The 24,999-nt window shown below is 45.5% G+C and overlaps 2 protein-coding genes across 3 annotated transcripts in view; both read right to left on the bottom strand.

Moving 5' to 3' along the window:
• Positions 1-22,224, bottom strand: part of syt17 (synaptotagmin XVII) — a 45,145-nt gene extending 22,921 nt beyond the window's left edge. The window contains exons 1-4 of one of the 2 annotated variants that reach the window (XM_072693466.1): positions 22,176-22,224; positions 9,405-9,491; positions 3,443-3,460; positions 1,118-1,266 (exon numbers count right to left, since the gene is read on the bottom strand). In XM_072693466.1, the coding sequence (XP_072549567.1) occupies positions 1,118-1,266; positions 3,443-3,460; positions 9,405-9,419 (182 nt within the window). In that variant the 5' untranslated portion in view covers positions 9,420-9,491; positions 22,176-22,224. Of the gene's footprint in view, positions 1-1,117; positions 1,267-3,442; positions 3,461-9,404; positions 9,492-9,611; positions 9,800-22,175 lie in introns of those variants that run through there. The other variant, XM_072693465.1, reaches the window with a different exon arrangement.
• Positions 22,179-24,066, bottom strand: itpripl2 (ITPRIP like 2). Its single transcript, XM_072693464.1, has one exon. The coding sequence runs from the start codon at positions 23,699-23,701 to the stop codon at positions 22,226-22,228; it is 1,476 nt and encodes a 491-aa protein (XP_072549565.1). The 5' UTR covers positions 23,702-24,066; the 3' UTR covers positions 22,179-22,225.
• Positions 24,067-24,999: the final 933 nt, after the last annotated feature.

Below are 24,999 nucleotides of genomic sequence, written 5' to 3'. Positions count from 1 at the left end.
CAGGACTCTAATTACTTACTATACTACAACATTAGTGGGCCTCAGTATTGAACTCACAACCTTATGATCAATACCCTAGCACTCTAATCACTGAGCCCCATATTGCACTTAGCAGGCCTAGGTCTAGTTAGGCCTAGGTATTGAACTCACAACCTTGTGATCAACAACCTACGTAACTACCAGGCCACCATTGCAAATCCACAACTTCTGGCTCACTAAGCACCCATTACACTTAGTGCACTAGAAAGGCCATGAACTCACAACCATCTGAATAATAAAACAGAACTCTATTCAGTGAACCTGAGCCACCAATACACTTAGTGAGGTTAGAGTATTGAACCCACAACCTTGTGATTAGTACTTCTGTACTCTTTTTACTGAACCACCAGTGTACTTAGTGGGCCTAGATATTAAACCCAGAAATGTGGTTTAACCACAAGCTGCCACTACAGCTAGGTATTAAACTCACAACCTTGTGATCAATAAACCAGTACTCTCATCACTGAGCCACCATTGCACTTAGTTTTGAAGGTAAGGGCGAACTATTGAACCCACAACCTTGTGATCAGTACCTCAGCACTTTATTCGCCTCCAGTGCACTTATTGGGCCTAGGTATTGAACCCAGAAACTTTACAGTGCTTTACAGAGCCACCACTACAGATGGGTATCAAACCCACAACCTTGTTCTCTACCCACTGAGCCACCACTGCAGCTTAGTGGGCGTAGGTATTGAACTCACTACCATGTGATCATTAACCCAGTGCACTGAGCCACCTGCAGCTTAGTGAACCTAGGTATAAAACTAATGTGCTAAGCCACCATTGTGGCATATTGAACTTAGGTATCGAACCTACAACCTTGTGATAAATCAATAACCCATTTCTCGAACCCCTACAGCTTAGCCGAATTACAGTAGCTATGGAACCCACAGTCTTGTGATTAGTAAACCAGTGGTATAACCACCAAACCACCACTGCTGCCCAGTTGATCTAGGTATCAAACCCATAAGCTTGTGATCAGTACCCTAGTCCCCTCGTTCCCCCCAAAATACCCCCGTTTACCCCCAGCTAGCTGTCAATGACCCATCTAACATATATGGTTTTAGGGTGTACTCACAGCCAAGATGGGGTCTGTGCAGGGAACGGCCCCAAAATCTCCACCTCCTCATCACTGGACTGGCAACAGCTGCATTCCCAACACCACTGCCAGCATGACCGGCACGACCAGCGACACAGCAGCAGGTCTGACAGTCTGGACAGAAGACCCTGCAGAAGAGCACAGCACAGATGGGAGATACCCACACGACTCTGCAGTGATCTGCAGACACCTGCACAGGAACCACGACGTTCAGTCAGATGCACTCAGATTATTACAGATTAGTGGCTTCAAAGGAAATATGCTTGTTATTGTCTGGCCATCTGGACCTCGAAGCAGTGTGGGAATGTGTGAAGTCCCCAAAGCCCTTTCTACTGAGATAGACAGACAGACATTTCTATATAGCCCTGGTATGGAGGTGCGTGAGTCATCGTCTCTGTGGCGGCATGACTCGGTACACTTGTGGCCCCAAATCTCACACTCTATTTAGCCTCATCACCACTTGGGCTGAACAAAGGCGGCTAAGCAACAGGCTTATGAGTAAGTCTGGGGCGGAGCTGAAGACCATCTAGGCAGCGATCGCCCTGATGAAGGCTGGTGTGCTCCAGCCAACAGGCAGGTTCAGACTGGGGACCTGGCGTGACGCATCTCAGGCAGATGATGTCATGTTTAAGAGGGACCTCATTTTCCGCTTGATTTCGGCTGAGCGATTCCCATCAAAGAGCGGAAAGAAGACGATGAAAGAGGGATGATTGCTTCCAGAAAAAGACATGCGGAAAGGCCTATCCTGCCCCTGGGGTGTCGGATTGCGTGCCGGTGATGCTTCAATAATTAATCACTGAAAACAAGATGCTGATGGGGGGGGAAACAGAGGAACTGAATGTGGGAGAAGAAGGTGAAATCAGTTCTCAGGTGGACACACACCTTCATTACCTTCATTTCTAGCTAGGGTTTGGCCATCTAAGCATCAGATAGTAACAACAACCAATGAACAAGGTGTGTTTATCACATGTAAATGAGGCATAGGGTTGTTATGGCAATACCGCAATATAGCTGTTCAGCTTATTACAGTCAATAACGCAGTTATTACATTTACAGCATTTAGCTGATGCTCTTATCCAGAGCGACTTACAAGGTTACTGGTATTACAGAGGAGGGTCAGTGCAGTGTTAGGAGTCTTGCCCAAGGACTCTTATTGGTGTAGCACAGCATAGTCACCCAGACTGGGAATCAAACTCCGGTCTCCCACATGGTATCATAACTCACTGGCAGGTAGTGGTGTTATCTGTTGCACCACACCAATGCAACTGGACTGGAGTTACGGCTCCAGGACCGGCTGATTGAGGGTTGGACTGTAGTGTATAAAGTGTATAAATGAAACTGGGAACGGTAACTGTGTTCTGTGTCTATCAAAATAGCTCATCCATTCATGTGCATTTTAGATGGCCACAGGGTGGGGGGGGGGCACTGTGGAAGATTACTGATTGGTGAAAAAAACAGGCCCAGCGAAGTTGCCAGTGTAGCGGCGTGATGAGTTTCAGTGAATGGGAAAGCAAGCAAGTCTACTAAATAAGGCCTGAACACGGCGGAAAACACCCCTAAGACCATTCCCTCGACTCTGCACTCTCAGATACTTCTTCTACTGAACGTGTGGGAGGGGCTCATTATCGCTGGTTTACAGCCCATTTTTGCTTAAATGGCAGGGCCCAGGTTCATCCGTGTGTCGCTTTTCCTATTTTGCCTGGAGAGGAACTTTCCTGGACAAAGAACTCTCTGAGCAAGCTCTCCTGGGCCTAGTACTGTCAATGAATCCCCCTAGCACTAGCAATGCTCCCCACACTAGGAGGGTAAGGCCTTAACACGTCTCCTCCGACACATGCAAAACCAGCCACCGCCTCTTCTCAAACTGCTGCCAATGCAACATCGCCAGGCAGCCAACGCGCTCTGAGGAAAGTGCCGGGTCTCCAGCTCCACCACACCAGCTAACAGACGCCTGTGCCGACCAACATCGCTTAAGAGTGATGAGGCAAGAGAGCGCCATCTACCCAACCGGAGAGAGTACAGCCAACTGTGCTCCCTCCGACTCCGGCCGCTGATGGCAAAGCGGCATGGCTCGGGATTCGACCTTGTGACCCCTTGTACAAGGAGTATGTGTTTGAACATGTTTGTAGGTCAAGCGAGTTTCACTTGGAAGTGCATGGCATTGTGGGAATTGAAGTAGATTTAGGAATATCGCTATGGTAACCAGTTATGTTGTCACCCTCACCCTCACTGATCACTTGTCACAGTGTCTGAGTCTTTGTTAATTTGGGGTGCACAACATTCTCCTAACGGGATCCTGCTTACCTCATTGACGGGTTCCAACTGTCCTTTTTTACAGGTGGAAGGGAGAAGAGGAGCAGCGGTCAGTGGAGCGCAGGAGGGCCAACCGGGGAGGAAAACCGAAGAGTTTAGTAGGACAATCACAACATGGTATAAAGCATATCATTACACACATCACTGGATACTGATGATTAACAGTTGGGTCAGGTGGGCACCACCCTACAGTCCTGGGGGGAGGGTCCTAGCTCTGGATAAGATCGTCAGACCAATGCCATCAATGTAGGACACACTGCCTTACCTTTAAATCCATGCAGTGTTACCAGGGGCTACCTACACTGTATGGACAAAAGTATTGGGACACCTGCTTTTTCATTGCTTCTTTCAAAATCAAGGGTACTGAAAAGAGTTGATCCTGCTTTTGATGGAGTAACTGCCTCTACTGCCGAGGTAAAACCTTTCTACTAGATTTGGAGTAGCGCATTGCAGTGAGGATTTGATTGCATTCAGCGACAAGAGTGTTAGCGAGGTCAAGCTGTGGGATGATCACCACCCCACATCGTCATCCTCAACTCCCCAACTCATCCCAAAAGTACTGGATGTGGCACCAACCATCATTCCAGAGAGCACGGTTCCTCCACTGCTCCACAGCTCAATGCTGCTGTGGGGCTTTATACCCCTCTATCCCACGCCTGGCATTAGGCGTCACGGTGTCAATAGGTTCATGTTGAGTCCTATTCTATTGGCAGTACTTCTCTTCTCTGTGTGTTTATGTGTGTGTGGATTTGCACATTTGTGTCAGCAATGGGTGCAACTTAATGTAGCTGAATGAATTCATTAGTAGGGGTGTCCACAAATATTTGGACATATAGTGCATACAGACACAGCTGGTGTGTGAAGTTTGCTCCTTTACCACGGTGCTAGAAGGCTAATGTAGCTAACAAGGGGAAAAAAGCTCACGCTCTCTTGTTAGCATGGCGCTAACTGCAGGCCCAATGCTTTTGAATGTATGGTAACATGGTGCCAATAGGGCCATGTTTACTATCTGCTCTAGAGCGTCCTATTCTACTGGCAGTACTTCTCTACAGGGACTAGACAAGCTGTGTGTGTGTGTGTGTACATTTGCACATCAGCAATGGGTGCAACTTAAAGTAGCTGAGTGCAATCATTAGAAGGGGTGTCCACAAATATTTAGGAAGCTGGGAGCCCGTTAACCTCCTTGTTAAGCCATGAAAGTCAGTAGAGAGGAAGTTCGCCTCCCAGCCTCGGTGGGGAGAGTCTCTGAGCTGCTCATGGTTCTCAGTCATGTGACTCAACCTCTCCCAGGGCCGAGATCGCAGTGCATGAGGCCGAATGAATGCATTCAGTGTTTTTGTGACTGTGGAGTGTCACGACTGAAGAAAGTGACAGTGCAATCCCAATCAGGCCCGGTAATGACGACAGGCCTGCATACAGAATATTCCAGAAGAAAAGGATTAGTGAAAACAGGCTTCTGTGAAGATTTGAATGCTAATAGAGAAGAGGCATCCCAGAAGGACTGGAAGATAGAGATCCGTTAGCCCCGAGGCTACCACTGTGAATGATCACCTGCACAAGGGAGCTTTGATTCGGTCGGTCTCAGGCCCTTTTCAGGGAACGTGGGCCCAGGCCATGCAGAGCTTTCCATGTAATGAGACGCAGGTTACGCTGAAGCCAGTATGAAAACAGGTAGCTAATGAAGACTCTGGAGGATGGGAGAGACAATGTCAGATTCCTTAAAGGGACAGTATCTCATATTTGGCTCTTGCTTTTATTTTCACTCATTATTTCCCAGCCTATCTTCATCCCTTTACGATGAAACAGGCTGGTTGTGTGACCGACCCTCAGCTGCTGCAGAGAGTGTTTACAATTTGTGCTCAATGCTCATGGAAAAGGGTTTTACAGTACGGAGCGGGCAGGGTGTCCAAACTTTTGCTTTGGGGTCTTTTCTCTATATTAAAACTCTAATATATGCAAATTAAATTAAATCTGAAGATCAAAGAAAGAAATCTTCATCTGTAAGCCTCTTCAGCTTTTCACAGGTATTCACAGGTACGCCCAAACCAGGGGTGCCCAAACTTTTGCCACTGTATTTCCTCTTCTGATCTCTTCACTACTGCCCCAGCGCGGCGTGATACCAGCGTACCAACACACACACACACACACACACACACACACACACACACACACACACACACACACACACTTCAGCTGCAGCCTCCGGTTCCTCTGAACCTGTGATTGCTGTTACACACACTTCTCACACGACTGTGTGATCTCTGCACGAAAGTGTGAATGCTTCCTTTGAGAGAGCAGATATTGATCAGCTTTCTCTCTGCCGCCTTTCACTCTCTCTCTCTCCCTCTCTCACCAGCTTTTGCTGTACCTTTGTCTCCCTCTGTTGCTCTAACGCTCTCTCTCTCCTCTCCCTCTCAGTACCTCCCTCCACCTTCTTATCTCTCTCGCTCTCTATCCCTCTACTTCTCTCTCTCTCCCCTTCTCTTTTTCTCTCTCTACCTCTCTCTCTCTCTCTCTCTCTCTTCACTCTCTCTCTCTCTTCACTCACTCTGTCTCTCTCTCTCTCTTCACTCACTCTCTCTCTCTCTCTCTCTCTCTTCACTCGCTCTCTCTCTCCTTTTCTCTCTCTCTATTTCTCTCTCCTTATCTCACGCCCTCTCCCTCCTTCCCTTTCTCTCACCACTCTCACTCCCCTCTCTCCTTATCTCTCTCTCTCCCCTTCTCTTTACTTTATCTCTTTACCTCTCTCTCTCTCTCTCCTTTTCTCACTCTCTCGCTTTTCACTCTCTCTGTTCTTCACTTTCTCCCTCCCTCTCTCTCTCTCTCTCTCTCTCTCTCTCTCTCTCTCGTTCTCTCAATCTCTCTCTCCTTTTCTCTCTCTCTCTCTCTCTCTCTCTCTTCACTCTCTCTCTCTCTTCACTCACTCTGTCTCTCTCTCTCTCTTCACTCACTCTGTCTCTCTCTCTCTCTTCACTCACTCTCTCTCTCTGCCTTTCTCTCTCTCTCTCTCTCTCTCTCTCTCTCTCTCTCTCTCTCTCTCTCTCTCTGATCAGCCCTTTGCCCTGCATCTCTCTCCATCAGCAGCCTGATGTTGTCTGAGCAATTAGCCCCGGCTGTAACCATGGTAACAGCGATACAGCCCGGCTCTCCCCGGCTGCAGCTGGAGCAGGCGTGACACAGCGGGTCAGAAACAAACTCAGCGTACACACCACAGCACATGGCCATCACACACACACACACACACACAAACACACTCACACGAATAATAGTTCACATTAAACACAGTTCAAAAACAAACACACACACACACACACACACACTCCTCAGACCACTGACATACGAATCGTAACTGATCATCAGCATTAGACTAAAAGCACACATGAAGCAGCTCCTCATTAGTGCCAGTGTCACGCTAAAACCTCCTATCTCATAAAGGTGACTTTACGAGTGGAGGAAAAGGCCTTGACCAGGTCATTTGAAGGATTTCTATTGGTCCATTTATCATGAAATTCAGACACAATGTAAAGAACAGCTGTCAGTGCGGTTGGGTATTTGAAAGTGCTGACGGTGTCTCAGGATGGGGTGGAATTTTACAATTATGATATGTCAAATTATATCTAGATTAATTATATCTAGTACACGGTACACAGTACATCTAGTACATGGTCAAATAAGCTCATTCCACCATGTGCATTTAAGAGAGTTGCAGGGTGGGGGCGCTGTGGGAGCTCACTGATTGGTGATGTCATTAAGAAAACAGCTGGAAAAAAAACAGACCATTATAGTTGCATGTTTAGCGGCGCTGAGTCCAACTGAAAGACAGAGCAGGGATGAGCCAGTCGACTAAATGAGCCTGAAAATGGTGGAAACACTCCTAAGGCCGTTCCCTCGACTCCCTCGTGCTCTCAGATATGAGCCCTTATCCTCTAAACCTGTGTGATCTGAGCCTCAGTTAGCTGGAACACGGCCTGTGCTGTGGTGTTCAGCCTGCTAGCTAACTTATCTAAGCCTAGATAGCCGGCTACGAGTCCAAACCCAGCAGAACCGGCCTCTCATTTCCCCTTTCTGTTCCTCCCAACACCAGTCACTCGACTTCTCTCTCTCAGATGCGAGTTTAATGGTCAGGACTTGTGTCAGGGTCAGCAGTTAGTCAACAACAACAGCTGCCCTGGGCCGTCTAATACTCGGGGGAGCCGTAGCCGAGCTAGTTAAGCAAAGGCTGAGCTTAGCAAGCAGCTACAGATCCAAAACCAGTGGAAACCAATGTAACGATTCAGCAGCAGTCACTCGATCATTAGCCACCGGTCGCTCGAGTCGCTCGAGTCTAGACGTTTACAAGCGGAGATAGGATTCAGTCAGGCAGACTAAATTAGATCTGAGGTGAGTAGACTGTTATTTACCGAACATTTATCGAATGATTGATTGAAAAGGGTGCAGTGTTCTCTTTGTAACGCTGTGAGCAAACTGAACGTTGTATTTGGTCATTTTTCGGTTTTAAAATTATTGATAAGTTGTTGTTTTTTTTTCGGTTATTATTTAAGATTATTGAACGGAAGCCCCCTCCACCCACCCTGCTCATAGCGTATACCACAGTATTATTTTTAGATGATAAAACATTATGTAATAATGTGAAAAACTAAATAATGGACATTTTTAATGTTTGGGTTTTTTTTGCAGGACAGCGACGACATAATAATAATACTCTCCTAAAATTAAAGGTGCTGGCATGGCTCTGGCATTTTCACGAGAGCGCTTTAAAGGTTTCTAATCCAGTGACGTAAAAAAAAAAAACATCTCTAATTTGATGTCATTTTCTGTTCTGTTCATTAATATTCTCATTTGATCAGAAATGAGCTCCAGTGAGGAACAGGGCAATGGGACAACGGGACCGGGAGAATATTTGAGACCTGTACCGTTCAGCTTCGGTTCATATGTGTGTCCTGTCTCTGTCATTTTTGCTCAATAAGCATAAAGGCATTGAGATATTACAGAATGTCGACCAGTATAACATCATACGTGCACATCAGCATAAGTACAGAAAGCAATGCATGAAGAAACATGTGCTGCATTTTAAATGGATTGCAATGGATTAAGGCCTTGATTGGATGAATCCACCAGGCTCTGATGGTGCTCAATCATGTGGAATATATATATATACATATATATATATATATATAGAGAGAGAGAGAGGGAGAGAGAGAGAGAGAGAGAAAGAGAGAGAGAGAGAGAATATACACACAACTATATAGACACCATACCACACAGTACTCACATACATACACTGTGTCCAAATGTTTGTGGACACCCCTTCTAACGAATGCATTCAGCTAATTTCTACTTTACATTGCACCTATTGTTGACATAAATGTGCAAATGCACACACACACACACACACACACACACACACACACACACACACAGCTTGTCTAGTCCCTGTAGAGAAGTAACTGCTAATAGAATAGGACTAATGAACATGAACCTACTGCTGCCTAATGCCAGGTGTGGGCTAGTAGAGGGGTATAAAGCCCCACAGCAGCATTGAGCTGTGGAGCAGTGGAAGAGCTGTGTTCTCTGGAATGACGGATGGTGGAGCTCCATCCAATACTTTTAAGATGAGTTGAGGAGTTGGGGAAGATGAGGTGGGGTGGTGATCATCCATCCAACATCCTCACTAACCGACCTCACTAACTCCTAACTAGCTCCTGCTGCAGAATGCAATCAAATCCTCACAGCAATGCTTATCCAGAATCTAGTAAACAGCCTTCTTCCCTTTTGTACGCCAACAAAAGCAGGATACACTCTTTTTTATGCCCCTGATTTCAGAAATAACAATGAACGAGCAGGTGTCCCAATACTTTTGTCCAATCAATGTTTGTGTAAAGTAGGCATTCTACTTGTAGATAATGTGGTATAGAGAAGCTATCAACATGTGGCAGTAGTTACTGAGGCTTACCTGTGTGTACGCCATCCTATCCTCAGTCTCGTCCCACCTTTTCACTTCCTTTCCACAGCAACATTGTGCCGCCCAGATCCAGCTTTACTTAAAGTAAAAAAACACAAACACAACAAAACAACAACATAAACAAAGAGACACCATAAACCTGAGGGATGAAGCCTCTCAGCAGGACAGAACTGGACAGGTTCCGCCATCCATCCTTACAAATTTCTGCTCCAAGAGTGATGATGACCACAAACCCCTTCCTCTCTCTTCCTCCCTCTCTCTCTCTCTCTCTCTCTCTCTTTTCTAACTTCCCCTCCTCCCTATCATCATCTCCAGCCCCACCCACTCAGAAGCTCCTGATCTCCCTCTATTTCTCCATCTCCCTCTCGGTTGTGCGAGAATACCAGGCAGTGGCTTTTCTGTCCCTGGAGAAATCACCACCCCCCCAATCTCCCCCTCCCCACCACCTCACCCCTCTCAGCTCCAAATGACTCATCCAGGTTTACAGGAGCACTGATGGATGTCAAATTCTGCCCTGTGCCTCCGTCCACGCCTCCCCCCGCCTCCCCCCGCCTCCCCCTGCTCTCTGTTTTACAACATCTTGTCGTTCTGTGGCCACTTGTTGTTCCTGCTGTCAGGAAAGCAGCGCAGGCTGAGAAGAGACAGGCAGACAGCCAGGGGAAGGGGCTAATTGCTGCCAAGGCAACGATACACAGGGAGTTTACGAGAGGCAGGCGGTGTTAGACCACCTGCTGCTGCCCACATACACACTACTGTGCTTTTGTGGTGGGATTAGCTTTACACTGGAAGGTGGGTTAATGTCATTTAACTAAGGGGCGTCTGTGATGGCTGGGACTGATTTGCACGGGATAAGAAATCTCAGCATACACTAGAAAAGTGCATTAGGTTCCTATTTTCTAGCAGTTGCTAGGCTGTTGCTAAGTGGTTGCTGTGGTACCTCATGTGGTCGACTGGGTGTTACTACTGTATTTGCATTGTTGTGGTAGGTGCTAGATTCCGTGGCAAACACCTAGCACCTACCACAATAATGCAAATACACTAGTAACACCCAATGGACCAACCACATGGACTACCACAGTAACCCACTGCAACCCACTGAGACACCATAGCAACCATCTGGGGTACCATAGCGAACACCTAGCACCTATCACAATAATGTAAATACACCAGTAACACCCAATGGACCACATGGTTGTTTAGTGGTTGTTAGGGTGTTGCTAGGTGGTTGCTAGGCAATTGCTATGGTAACACAGATGGTTGCTATTTTGTCTCAGGGTGTTGCCAAGTGGTTGCTGTGGTACCCCATGCGGTTGATTGGGTGTTACTAATGTATTTGCATTATTGTGGTAGGTGCTAAGTGTTTGCTATGGAACCCCAAATGGTTGCTATGGTGTTGTTTAGTGGTTGCTAGGGTGTTGCTAGGTGGTTGCTAGACAATTGCTATGGTACCACAAATGGTTGCTGTGGTGTCTAATTGTGTTGCCAAGTAGTTGTTGTGGTACCACATGTGGTTGACTGCTATGGTATGGCAGATGGTTGCTATGCTGTTGTTTAGTGGTTGCTAGGGTGTTGCTAGGTGGTTGCTAGGCAATTTATATGGTACCCCAGATGGTTGCTCTGGTGTCTCAGGGTGTTGCCAAGTGGTTGCTGTGGTACCCCATGCGGTTGATTGGGTGTTACTAATGTATTTGCATTATTGTGGTAGGTGCTAAGTGTTTGCTATGGAACCCCAAATGGTTGCTATGGTGTTGTTTAGTGGTTGCTAGGGTGTTGCTAGGTGGTTGCTAGACAATTGCTATGGTACCACAGATGGTTGCTATGGTACCCCATGTGTTTGATTAAGTGTTACTAGTGTACTTGCATTATTGTGGTAGGCGTTAGGTGTTTGCTATGGAACCCCAGATGGTTGCTATGGCGTTGTTTAGTGGCTGCTAGGGTGTTGCTAGGTGGTTACTAGGCAATTGCTATAGTACCACAGATGGTTGCTATGGTACCCCATGTGTTTGATTGAGTGTCACTAGTGTACTTGCATTATTGTGGTAGGTGCTAGGTGTTTGCTATTAAACCCAGATGGTTGCAATGGTGTCTCAGGGTGTTGCCAAGTGGTTACTGTGGTAACCCATGTGGTTAATTGGGTGTTACTAGTTTATTTGCATTATTGAGACTTTTGCAATCCATTCTCATGGTAAATAAATTCTGCTAAAAGCCATTCCTAGGTTGAGCTGTGGAGCAGTGAATGACTGTTCTCTGGAATAATGGTGGGGCCATCCAGTACTTTTGGAGTGAGATGGGGAGTACATGGCTTTACTGTCCAGGGAAGGCCTTCTACTTCTCTTGCGATCAGCGACAAGAACTTTATTGAGGTCAGGATGTACCATACCAAGTCTGAGTAATCACCTAGCAAGGCCATAACTATCACCTGCAATACCTTATCAACACCATAGCAACCACATTGCAAGAGCCAAGAAACCTCCTGGAAGTGGGAACCACTTAAACTGTGTTTCCTTCGGGAAACGCCATTTCTTATCCCATGCAAATCAGTCCAAGTCACCACAGACGCCCCTAAAAAAACAGAAGACTTCTTCAACTGTTAAGCATGGTGGTGGGTGAATCGCACTTTGGGTTTGTGTTGCAGCCAGTGGCACGGAGAGCAATTCACTGTGAATAGAATCAATTAAACACCAGCAAATTCCAGGAGCAAGCATCACACCATCTGTAAATACAAATGCTGAAGATGAAGACAGTGGATTCTCTGCAGCAGGAAAATGACCAAACCCAAACACACTTCAAGCATCACCTCAGCATCATCAAAGGTCTGTAGATAGACCTTAAGAAAAATGCAGTGCAGCATGACATGTAAGAATCTCACATGAAAACCACTGACAGGTGAACTGGTGAAGTGAATACAGGGTTATGGAGACCCAGGGCTCATGGATGTGATCCATTTTGCTTTTCAGCAACCTGCCAGTATATTTATTTACTCTAGTTTTATTAGTAAATGAAGCAGTCAGTTTGGTTTATACAGTATATTTTCAAGGTATAACCTTCATCCTATCATCACCATCATCACTTTCAACCCTACTACTGAGAAACCCCATTTAAACTACAGCTTAGTATAATGGACTATCTTGTTGGCCATTGGCCTTAATATAAGTCCAGAACAGGGGCATTAATGGCTACTCTGAGCTTCAGCTGACAATTAAACGAAAAGTAATGTGGACACAGATGGAATTACAGACAGCAGTGGGGATGAAATCCACGACTTTGTAAGGCGTGGGAAGAAGATCCTAACTCACGGCCACAACTTAGTAAGGCAGGGAACGAGATCCTAAGTCATGGCCACAGCTAAGTAAGACGGGGAACGAGATCCTAAGTCATGGCCACAACTTAGTAAGACGGGGAACGAGATCCTAAGTCATGGCCACAACTTAGTAAGAGGTAGGAAGGAGATCCAAATCATGGCCACAACATAGTAAGGCGTGGGAACAAGATCCTAAGTCATGGCCACAACTTAGTAAGCCGTAAGAACGAGATCCTAAGTCATGGCCACAGCTTAGTAAGACGGAGAACGAGATCCTAAGTCATGGCCACAACTTAGTAAGACGGGGAACGAGATCCTAAGTCATGGCCACAACTTAGTAAGACGGGGAACGAGATCCTAAGTCATGGTCACAACTTAGTAAGAGGTAGGAAGGAGATCCAAATCATGGCCACAACATAGTAAGGCGTGGGAACAAGATCCTAAGTCATGGCCACAACTTAGTAAGCCGTAAGAACGAGATCCTAAGTCATGGCCACAACTTAGTAAGGCGTGGGAACGAGATCCTAAATCATGGCCACAACTTAATAAAGCGTGGGAAGGACATCCTAAGTCATGGCCACAACTTAGTAAGGCGTGGGAAGGAGATCCTAAGTCATGGCCACAACTTAGTAAGGCGTGGGAAGGAGATCCTAAGTTATGGCCACAACTTAGTAAGGCGTGGGAACGGAATCCTAAGTCATGGCCACAACATAGTAAGGAGTGGGAACAAGATCCTAAGTCATGGCCACAACTTAGTAAGGCATGGGAACGAGATCCTGAATCATGACCACAACTTAGTAAAATGTGGGAACAAGATCTCATCTCACTAAGTTGTGGCCACGACTTAGGATCTTGCTCCCACGGCTTTTTATGTTGCTACAATAAATTAGGATCTTGTTCCCACGCCTTACTAAGCTGTTAGTTTATAGTTTAGGAGCAGCTTTAATTTCATGTGAATGATACACAGTGACTGATGATACACTGTAACAGGGAGAACGGCGTCTCCGTCATTCCCACTCCGGGCCGGAACGCTGCTGCTGCTGCTGCACTATGGAGCTTTGGTGCTGGAGCTGCAGGAGGAGAACCTCTCTCCAGAACTGCTGCTGTGTAACGCTGCAGAACCCATAGAGTCATATTAGTGTAAAATCCTGTCGCCTCAGTGCACATGCTTCTCTAACTAAGACGCTGCTTTTGAATAGCTCAGCTTGTCCAGAAATGCATGTCTACAGCTTGCCATGAGGGGGCGCTTGTATTTACTGCAGTGGAATAAACAAATGTTCCCATAATTGCATTAACTGCTTTATAATAAAGCCTGCAGGCCTTTTCCAAAGAATAATGGGGTGTGGACAGAGGTCCCCATAATGTCCAAAATGGCACAAATACTCCCAAACACACCTGTTTGAAAGTGTAAAGAACGAAACTTTAAGGCCACCTCAGCTGACTGCAGGATGTGTGTGTGTGGATGTACGTCCACAAACCAACGCTACACACACTTCTAGTGAAGCATAATTGACATGTTAAAGGATCTGTGTGTAATAGTGTGCTCCCACACACTCCTACACACACAAACACATAGTAAATCATACTGCATGAAATGTTAGGGCACCCTCATCTGACCAGTAGAGAGTGTGCATGTGTGTGTGTGTGTGTGTGATGGTGTCCTCCCACACAGTCAGCTGTCTGAGAGGTGTAGGACGGTTCAGTCTTCACTGGCGGTCTCATGAGTGGGCTTGCTGCTTCAAACTTTAGAGAAAGTTTCCGTGGAAACAGCGGGGGCACATGACCTGTTGTTGTGTCACCCCTGTGAGTGCAGGGCGGCCTTTTTGGGGGCAGGGTGGGGGGGTGCACACTGCTGATATCATAGAGTTTCACCCAAATTACTTCATTCAGTGCAGGAGCTCTGCGTCATCCACTCACCCGGGGCAGCCGCAGCAGCCAGCTGACCAGCCAGGCCCCAAACTGCATCTGATGAGGCTTTCCAGCCTGCTCAGATACTAGAGGGTGCTCCTGAGCCGGTCTTGCTGCTTAATATATCCACCCCCTGACAGGAGCCACTGGAACCTGTCAGTGGTTTTAATGTTATGGCTGGTCGGTGTAATGCATTAACATTGCTATAACAAGCATCATTCATTTCCTGGCCCTTACGGTATAACATACTGTGGACACCCTTTTTACTGAGTGTAAGTTGCAGCCATTGCTGACACAGAAATGCCTGTAGAGAAATACTGCCAATAGAATAGGACCCCCTGGAGCAGATAAACATGAAACCTATTCACACTATGCCCAGGGGTTCATAGAGGGGTGTAAAGCCCCCCTGCATTGAGCTGTGGAGCAGTGAAAGAACTGTGTTCTCTGGAATGATGGTGGTCCTCCTCCAATGCTTTTGGGATGTGCCAGGGAGTTGGGGATGCTGAGGTGGGGTGGTGATCATCCAACATCCTGACCTCTTGTCGCTGAATGCAAAAGAAGTAGGAGGCCTTCCCTGGACAGTAGAGACAGTTACTCCAACAAAAGCAGGATAAACGATGTGTAAGCAGGTGTCCCAATACTTTTGCCTTACAGGGTAGCCAATCAGAACAGGGGACATTTACCTCACAGGCCATTAGATGCACTCCTCTCTTTGAGAACCTGTTGCAATAGCAAGCTTCACAATAAATGTAAGACTGCAGTGACCTCTAGTGTTAGTCTTTCACACATCTCGACTCATTCAACAAATAGCAGAGGAGTGGACAGCAGAATGACCGCTTATGACCTCACATTGATACCCTGCTGGTAGGCGCATCCTATTAGCTATATTTACCCCTTGTTTGCTAATGTTTGTTTACAGTGATGAACACTGATGTAAACAAACATTAGTCCCCCTGGTGCCACCCACCCAACTCGGTCACCCCCCAAGCCTCTGCCTCTGCAGTAAGTCAGATTGCTCAGTAAGTGAATAAATTGAGTACTAATTAGAAAGGATGAGGTAACGTCCTGCAGCCGGTGGGCGTACCCTGACCCTCCACAGTGTAATCAAGACTGCCACATCAGTCTAAACAAGAGTCTGGATAAAGACAGCATATAACCTGATTACAGAGGGGAGCGGCCAGCCTGCTGACCCGCCGGACAAACCATTACTCAGGCCAGAGTGTGCACGGCTCAGTGCAGACTCACTCAATGTCTATGTACTTATGAATAATACTCCTAAAGGACTGTGCAGAGGTTTTAGGAACCTGAACACTTCATTTAAAGTCATCTCTCTCAGCAATAAGAGGTTTTTACTGTAGAAGCTCCAGATCTCATCAGAACAGATAAAGCAGGTGAACATAAATCCAGTAAGAAGGAGAAACAAGAGCTTCTGATTCTGAAGAAAGGAAGTAGTGAGATCTTGTCGGTGAGCTAGTCTGAAGAACAGAGCTCGGTTCCTCCAGGTTTCTCCTGGACGCCCCCCAGTCCAGCCAGCACAGCGTGGAGGATGTGTTCAACTCCATCTGCAGCAGCAGCAGCAGCAGCTCACCTGATTTACCATCATTAAGCCCTGATTTACCATCAAACCAGGTGTTGATCTGAGGAGAACTCTGAATAACACTAGACTCCATGAGAGAGGAGAACTTTGGAGATGTTCCAATGATGAACACAGTGATGGAGAACCTCCACCACTTTCTGTAGGAGTGTTATTATTAGTGTTTATAACTGAGGAGATAACACCTACTGCCCAGGTAAGGATCCAGATAACATACCCATGTACGGCCTGGGAACCAGTAAGGTTTGTCCTCTGGTTCCATGTTGGCCTCACATAGGGACGCCCACCATTATCATGGGTTAAACCTGGGCCTCATCTGGGTTGTGCACTGAATACAAGGCCTAGATGGGACCCATTTGGGAATAAGGTGGGCTGTAATAATGGGGCCCATTTGGGAAGCTCAACTCAGAGCCCATGCCTACCTGGAACCCACCTAGCCCACGTTCCACCCATGTGAGCCCCACATGAGCTGGCTGGGCTTAAAGGAGTGTTTTTAGAGCTTTTAGAAAGATTAAGCTGAGATATTCACTAGGGTTTGACTCTAAACCACTCTGAATGACTTTGCTTACATGTACACCATTCAATTATGCCGACATTTTGACCAATAGGTTGACTTCTCTTTTTTGTTTATGTCTGGTTCTGGAATATATGATGGTTCTCACTTTAACAACTGCTTAAAGTAAAAGCTTTAACCAACTGTCAACAAAAAAACACACGAATAGAACAAGACTGAACTACTTTTAGGAAGATTATATGTTTCTCAAGGCCCTCTTTCTTCACTTCCTGCTGCGTTGTTGACTCACCCACCAAGCAGTGACTTCTCCAAGTGCTGCGGACGTTAACTGGTACACAGAGATCTTTATGTACAGGCAGTAGTTTCACTCACTTCTCCCTCGTTTCCTAGTAAGACCAGGACAGACCAGAGCCAAGGTCCAAATGGCGAAACTGACCATTCCTAAAATAAACTGTCTTAGCGTACCCTTTATTTAAGGAGAACTTCACTACTTTTCAAAATGTCTACATCTTTAAATGTTCAAGATGTAAACAAGATGTAAAAAGTTATGCAGGGGTTTGGTGGGAAACGCTCCATTCTGCAGAAACTTCGAGTCAGAACTGTTCACGGTGGTGGGGAATGGACCCAGACATCTGAAGAGTGGAATTCCTCTAAAAGCTCCCATACAGAAAGTTATGATGAATGATAAATTTACTGCCTGATGCTCAAATCACTGTTTACCAGAGATCAGAGAAGATTTTGGACTTAAAAACATGCAGGTCGCTGTACAACAAAATAGTCCTCAAAAGTATATAATAATTTAAAAAATATATATATATAATATACTAATATATATATAGAATATTATAATAGTAGTAATAATAATATAATATTATAATATAGTCATAATAATATAACTAATATAACTATATAACTATAACTAATAATAGTCTCTTTAATATATACTATTATATATAAATATATATACTATATAAATATTAATGTATGTATGCTATTTATATATAGTATATTAAAGAGACTATTATTATAGTTATATTATTATTACTTCTATTATAATATATATATATATATATATATATATATATATATATATATATATATGTGTGTGTGTGTATATATATATGTATATATATATATATATATATATATATATATATATATATATATATATATATATATATATATACTATTTTACCATTAACAACATCCCATATAAACTCAGAAAGCATGTGTCGGTTCACTTATGGGTTTGGATAGTTAATAAAATGGCTAGAATTGTAGTATGACAGCCGTCGCTATCCAATTAGCGCCCCCTGCCCGATTTGTGCTGAGCATGTGCAAATTGCAAATTGCAAATTGCACAGTGCAAATTGGCCAAGGGACATGGATCTCACCTGCTAACACGACCTACTCCCTACTCCTGGCTGGCTAGCAGGCTATGACTAGTGCTAAGTTGGTATGATTAGCCATATATTATACATATATTAAGCAGGACATTAGCAGCAAGTGTGTGACTGAGGGTAGCCGGCCTTATCTGCCTTAAATCGAGAGCCAGCGGCATCAACCAGCGTTAAGACACCTTGAGCTTTTTGGCTTCACTCATGTCATATATATTATATATAGCTATAACAGTTTGTGGAGCAGGTGTCTGGCTGACTAGCTAACATATCTATCTAGTCTACGTTGAACCATCCTCCTGCCTAAAAGGACATGGCTAACGCTGGCTCTTTATGGTGTTGTGATCATCAGAAGGCAGCATAGATTGCTACTGGCAACCCGATTGACCTCAGTTGGGCAAGGGGCGTGAATTGGGTAAAGACAACCACTGTAAGTTACTCTGCAGTGCACCTCTCTACTGCACCACTGAACCCCACCAAGACTGGCTTTATTTACATCTCAGTTAAGCTGAAATTTTAAACAATGGTTGAATTCTCCTTCAATCCCTTAACACGCCAAGGCCTATTACTCACTAAGGTGTATTACCCAGTAACTACTGAAGGACCTCTGTACAAACAGATGGGCTGTTCTCTGGGAACACTTTGAGGCCCGCCGGCAGCCCATAGACATTTTTAAGGGGTTAATGCCCCACATCTAGCTCTTTCCTTTCAATCTGGAGACCATGACAAAACATTATACCCATCCAAAATACTGGTATCCAAAATAAGGCATTTATTTAGGCCATGTATGAAAATACATGAAACATATAAATAAAGAATTTGTACAGATTGCCACTTATTTTCAGGTTTATATACAATAATTACAATATATATTACAATAAACTTACACCCATAACAAATAAAACATACATTCATTCATATTCATGCATTCAGAATGTACATATGGCTGTGACATCTCTGTGTGACACGGCTTGTTTTAGTTACCCTTTGCCTGCATGCTCACACTTGTGCTATACGTGTTTCCCTATTTCAGCTTCTGTTCTCCTTTTATGTACCAAAGCAGCTGAACTGAAACCACGAGCAGTTCCTCATGGAGACGGTGGCACAATACAGAGCGGCGGTCTTCAACAACACAAGCTCAAGACTGCCTTATTCATCCTGTGCTAATGACCCAAATCGTCTGGGAGCGAATTTCCAGAGCGAGTCTAGGCCCGTTTTTGTAAAGCGCACTGTCCTGAGCCGGTGATCACAGCACTGGGGTCTCACACTGAAAAGTAATTCATGACATTTGACTTTATTCAACTTAAAATCTTATTTACTCTTTTAACAGTAACTGGGTCTTTTTTACCAGTGCAGTGACAAATCTCGAGCCACTTTAAAGCCATTAAAGTTAAAAACAAGATTAAACCAAAGACCATTAGTGTCTGTATATTTATTGTTCCTGGTTATTCCTAAATCAGCCTTAAAAAACTTTTCATTTTTATTTTGAAACTTTTATTTAAGTGACTCATTTTGTCACTCCTGCTCTGCATAAACATGCATTACAATTATTGTCTGACCAATTTTAATTTAAAAATATAATTTAAATAATAAATGTCACACAATTCTAATTTAATTAGTGGTGTTACAGAAATGAAAAAACATTAAAAAAGCAAATCTCTCAATTAAATCTCTTTTAATTCATGATAAATTGAGCTAAAGTCCTGACTGCTTTGTGTCACTCATTAAATAATGAGTGATTTTAAAATTTTAATTAATATTGTTTTCACCTCTATTTCACTTCTTAGGCTGTTTGCGTTTTTAAAAAATTGATATATGTAAATACCCTCTGCTCTGATTGGCTGACCTGTATAGAACCTCATTCAAAAGGCAGTCTGGGCTGAAATGCTGTAGTTCTTGTCATTTCAGCATAAATGCCTGTTGCAATAGCTGTTGCAGTAAGCCTTGCAGTCTAAGCTGAAGCCTTGCATACTATACTAGCACATATTGGATACTGCCCTTATAGCACTCATAGTATAGCATCAATATATACACCTATATCTATCTATCTATCTATCTATCTATCTATATATATATATATATATATATATATATATATATATATATATATATATATATATATATATATAATGTTGTAATTCTTGCAGTTTTGGTATACAAAACTTTATACAATATAATGTCATAATTCATAATGAATGGACCAATAGAAATGCTCCAAAATGACCTGAAGTTTTCCCCCCCATTGACTTCCATTGAAAGCTATGAAGGTTTATATCTTCTTATGTAAAGCTGCCGTTTTGGGGATTTTGAGGTAAGGGTTAGGGTTAAAGTTCTGATTTTAGTCATGACTTATTATTTAGTATTACGGTCAGTTCTGTTGGTCTATGAAACTCCCTAACAGCAGATTTGCCAGTGTTAAGTCAATACTGTGAGTGTGGCTTTAACACAGGTGAATTTGCTGTGCATGTTTTACACTAAAATTCCATGTATTTGCACTGCAGTAGTAGAACGACCCAGCTGTGTGATGCATTTATGTGAGTTAACCCAGTGCATTACTGCCTTCAGCACTATGACAAAGACCACCAGGACAGCAGACTAGACACATGAACCGTACCAGTGACCCTTGCCTGAGATACCCTGTCTCCATGGCAACAGGCTGCTGCGGTGCATCTCTGGGGGGGCGGGAGCTGGAGAGTATGTGCGAGTGTAAGGCCTTGCTGGGCCTGTGGTGGCCTGCTGGGTGGTGCTTTTTCGTGCTCTCCTACGAGATATCAGTGGGTTCATGCGGGCCTTCTAAATGCTGTGAGATTGTGGAAAAATTAGCTCTCTTTGGCACTGAACCGGTTCTGACTGTTCTCTACCCACGGACAACACTCCCCCAAGAGCTCTGACATCACGGTGACTCTGAGTCAACACAGAACTAACACTTCAGCCCTGAGAGGTGTACCGTTCCAGGCTTTCGTGCAAGTACAGGGGTTGATCAAGCTTCTAGGACACACATTTACATTCAGATCTTCTATTAAAAACACAGCCAATGTGCAGAAGGCCCTTATGCCACGTGTAGCATTGAGTGCATTGCTTTAAAAAAGGCACAAGTACCAGTGAGAATTGCATAAAAAAGCCTACGACCTGAAAACGAAGCAGCAAAATGGCTTCTGGAGTTGGACTGATCCCTTATTTCTGCCTCAAATGAGCACCAAGTTACAGTACTTTAATAATTATTAGTATTAACTACATTTACTGTACAGTACTTCAGTTTTCCTGCATCTCTCTAAACATGAACAACTACAGCACTGTGCATAAGCTTTAGGCCCCTGTTAAAAGCCTGTTCCTTACCTGAGCAGTAAGTGTTCTCCTCATGGAGTCTAGTGTTATTTAGAGTTCTCTTCAGATCAACACCTGGTTTGGTGGTAAATCAGGGCTTAATGATGGTAAATCAGGTGAGCTACTGCTCCTGCTGCTGCTGCTGATGATGATGATGATGGAGTTGAACACATCCTCCATGCTGTGCTGGCTGGACTGGACTGGTGGCGTCCAGGAGAAACCTGGAGGAACCGAGCTCTGTTCTTCAGCCCTGCTCAGATGATCTCTAGAACTACTTTCTTCAGGATGTCCCACATATAGATGCCCATCAGGCCAGTGATGGGACCTGGAGAGGTTAAACATGGACTCCATCTGGGTCGTACACTGCATACAAGGCCTAGATGGGACCCATGTGACATTAAGGTGGGCTGTAACAATAGGGCCCATTTGGGAAGCTCAACTGAGTCCCAGTAAAAATGCATGTACAGGCCCACTCAAAGCCCACAGTCCACCCATGTGAGCATGCTGGCTGGGTAGGTGCCCAAAGCTAATGCACAGTGCTGTATTGTTATGATATACTTCATTTGGCTTGATAAATTGTATTGCATTTCAAAATACTGCTCTCAAAAAATGTCCCTTGCTATTTTTGAATATCTGGAACTCCAGGCATTCAGAAGACAGAAAGTACATATTTTTTAACCAAACCTCAATAGATGCCTCAAGATGCCAGATAACATCAGCTTACATTGTAGAGATGTTTGCTCCAAAACCTGCTAAAGCCAGCTCTGAAGGCAGTCACTCAGCATCTATGTGCTTGCAACGGACCCCTCGGCCAAGAGCTGTCCTTTGCGGACGGCCGAGACGTATGAGGCGATGGAGGTGAGTCCAAGAATAGGCTAGACGTGCAGAGACCAGGTCCAGAGAGACAGCGCTGAATTCGGCCCACAAGTTGGACGGGACTGCCTCCTTAATAAGCTTTGGCAAAGCCACAGATTCCGGCAGAAGCCCTGTGTCCCCACCAAGCAGGAGATGGCGGAGAACCCTGGCCTGCAGACTCTCTCTCAAACACCGTAGCAAGTCCTCCAGTCTGTCTACCAAGTGGCACTCTTCCCAAGCCTCAGGGGGTGTGCTGAAGAGCAGACGTATCCAGGCGGTCTTCAGAGCGTAGGAGGAGAGCACCCCCCTCCATTCGGCCCCAGCTTGCTGGTCTAATGTCTGGCCTCCTAGATCGCGTACCTCCTTGAGCAACTGAAGGCACTTCAGATGGCAGGAGTTGGACGGAAGTTTGCCCTTCAGGAAGCCCAGCAACCTTTGCTCCTGCCTGGGGAAGTAGACCGTCCACAGATCCTCCCCCTTTTGAGCTCCTGGAGCCGCAACCAGGAAGGCGTTGTCGCCCAGGGGCAAGGCTGGGATTAGCCGGACTCCCATAGAGATGTGGCAGCAGACATAGTCTGAGCGTGGAGTGAGGTGCAGCTGGACCCTCTGGCTCTCGCTGAGGGACAAGCTGAGGGAGCATCGCTGCTCAAACGGAAAACGCACCATGGAGAGGCAGTGTTGGGAAGCGGAATAGAACCAGCGCAGGACAGAATCTGGGCTTAACCTGTAGACCCCTGCAGAAGCTTGCGGATGGAGGAAGGTGTCAGTGAACGCTTTGTGGCGCCGTATCCACTCAGCCTTACGCGGGGTCTCCAAAGTCACTAGCGGTATCCCTCCATGGGCCACGTTGTAGTTGCAAGGCTCCAACTTGAGGCCACGGGGTAAACGTAGAGGCACCAAGATATCAAAGCAGTCCGGGGAGCCCACCTTGTGCTCCTCGTACGAGCTGCCTATTTGAACGAAGTCTCCACGAAAGGCCAGGGAGGACTCAGGAGGGACATCAGCCCTGCCCACCCTGACCAGCACACTCACCAGCTTAGCCACATGAGCTTTGCTGTGGCCTAGGACGTGTGGAGAAAGTCGCACATGCCTCTCGAAGTGATCCTCCAGAAGCTCCTTCTTAGGCACGGCCGGCTTGCCAGCTGCCTCAGGGGCTCTGTGGAAGCCCCGCTTGGCAGAGCCCGGCTGAAATGTACAGTACTTGATGAAGAAGTAACAGAGGGCAAAAGCCAGGACATACTTCAACAGCAAGATGGCTCCAGGGCCCTGGTCCGAGCAACCATCCCCTTGCTCTTCTGAGTCTCGAAGGATGAAGTGATGCAGCAGAAGCAAGGCGCAGAGAATGCAAGTGACCAGAGGCCAGAAAACCCTGAGGTTCAGTGTGTACACACTCATCCTACTCTCCCAGTCCAGGCGTCTCAGCTTACACAGTGGCACCGGGGGTTGCTAGCCCATGCTTAGCCAGCCTCCCAGCTGCTGAGGATCGAGGTTGAGCTGATGTTCTTCTCAGAGGCTCTCCTTCTAGTCGTCTTCTGTACCAACTCCCCACACTTCTGAACACTTCCGCCGCCCCTCTGTCCTCTGCTGTGAAGTTTACGCTGCAAGCCTTTCTATGCGGGTTCCTCACGCGACGAGGGCAGCTGGTCTTGGACTCACTCTGGATGTTTGAAAATCCCCCCTCTTCTATGGGAAGCACTGGGCGAACGAGCAGTGTGTGTGAGTGTGTGAGCTCAGAGGAAATGCCAAACTCTTGAGAGAGGAATTTCTGTTTTGAAAAAAGTGAGCTGCTCAGAGACACACTCCTCCCCTCACCCTTCCCCCCGTCTCTTAAAGACACATGCAGGCCTAAAAGCACTGGTTTACTGTTACGAGAGGACTTCTGATGGGATTTTACAGATTATTAGACGCTGTTATGAGCATAGTGTCACCTTCAGTTTTTCCAGTTCGTAGTTTTTAAGACCAAAGGTCTGGAATTAGGAGATACATGGCTTGGAGATACATGGCAACCCACTGAAGAGTTAAGGTGGCAGAAGGGTGCGTGGTGAGTGAGGGAGGACAAGGTAGCGTTTTTACACAACACACTCTTTAAAGTACTAAGCATTAATTACAAGAAATGACATCGTTGAGGGTGTGGCCATACTAAACTAAACAAGAACTCCTTGAGCAAGACTTGAGCTGCAGGCCACACACACACACACACACACACATAGCCGCAGCCTACAATACACCCCCAGTGCCTGTACTGGCCTGACCTGTACTGACAGTGGCCTGGCCTCTGCCTGCAGCCAGGTCAACCCAACAGACCTGAACAAGAATGGAGGTACTCAGCTGGGCTGACCTCAGAGGTCTTTGCACAGCAGTGTAGAATTTTCATATCACCAGAGTGCACAATACGGCCATTTAGGAGCTTGACTTATTCAAAAACGTCAGCATACACTGATGTCACAGAGCACTGCGATGCTCTCTGTTGAGAACTGTTGTCGTCTGAATTTGAATTTAAGCAAAGTAGCCACACAGACCTTCCTGCAGGTCCAATCGGCATCTCAATATCACACATTGCACCGGAGGTGTCAAGTAGCGAAGTTACGAAATACTTCGTTACCTTACTTAAGTAGAAATGTTGGTTACCTATACTTACGATTTTCACGCAATTATCTGAACTTTCTCCTCCTTACATTTTAAAAACAGCCTTG

This window comes from Salminus brasiliensis, chromosome 12, assembly GCF_030463535.1.
Source record: "Salminus brasiliensis chromosome 12, fSalBra1.hap2, whole genome shotgun sequence".
In the NCBI taxonomy this organism is placed as follows: Eukaryota; Metazoa; Chordata; class Actinopteri; order Characiformes; family Bryconidae; genus Salminus; species Salminus brasiliensis.
Note: the sequence above shows the minus strand (reverse complement) of the source record. Positions and strands in the feature narration are given on the sequence as shown.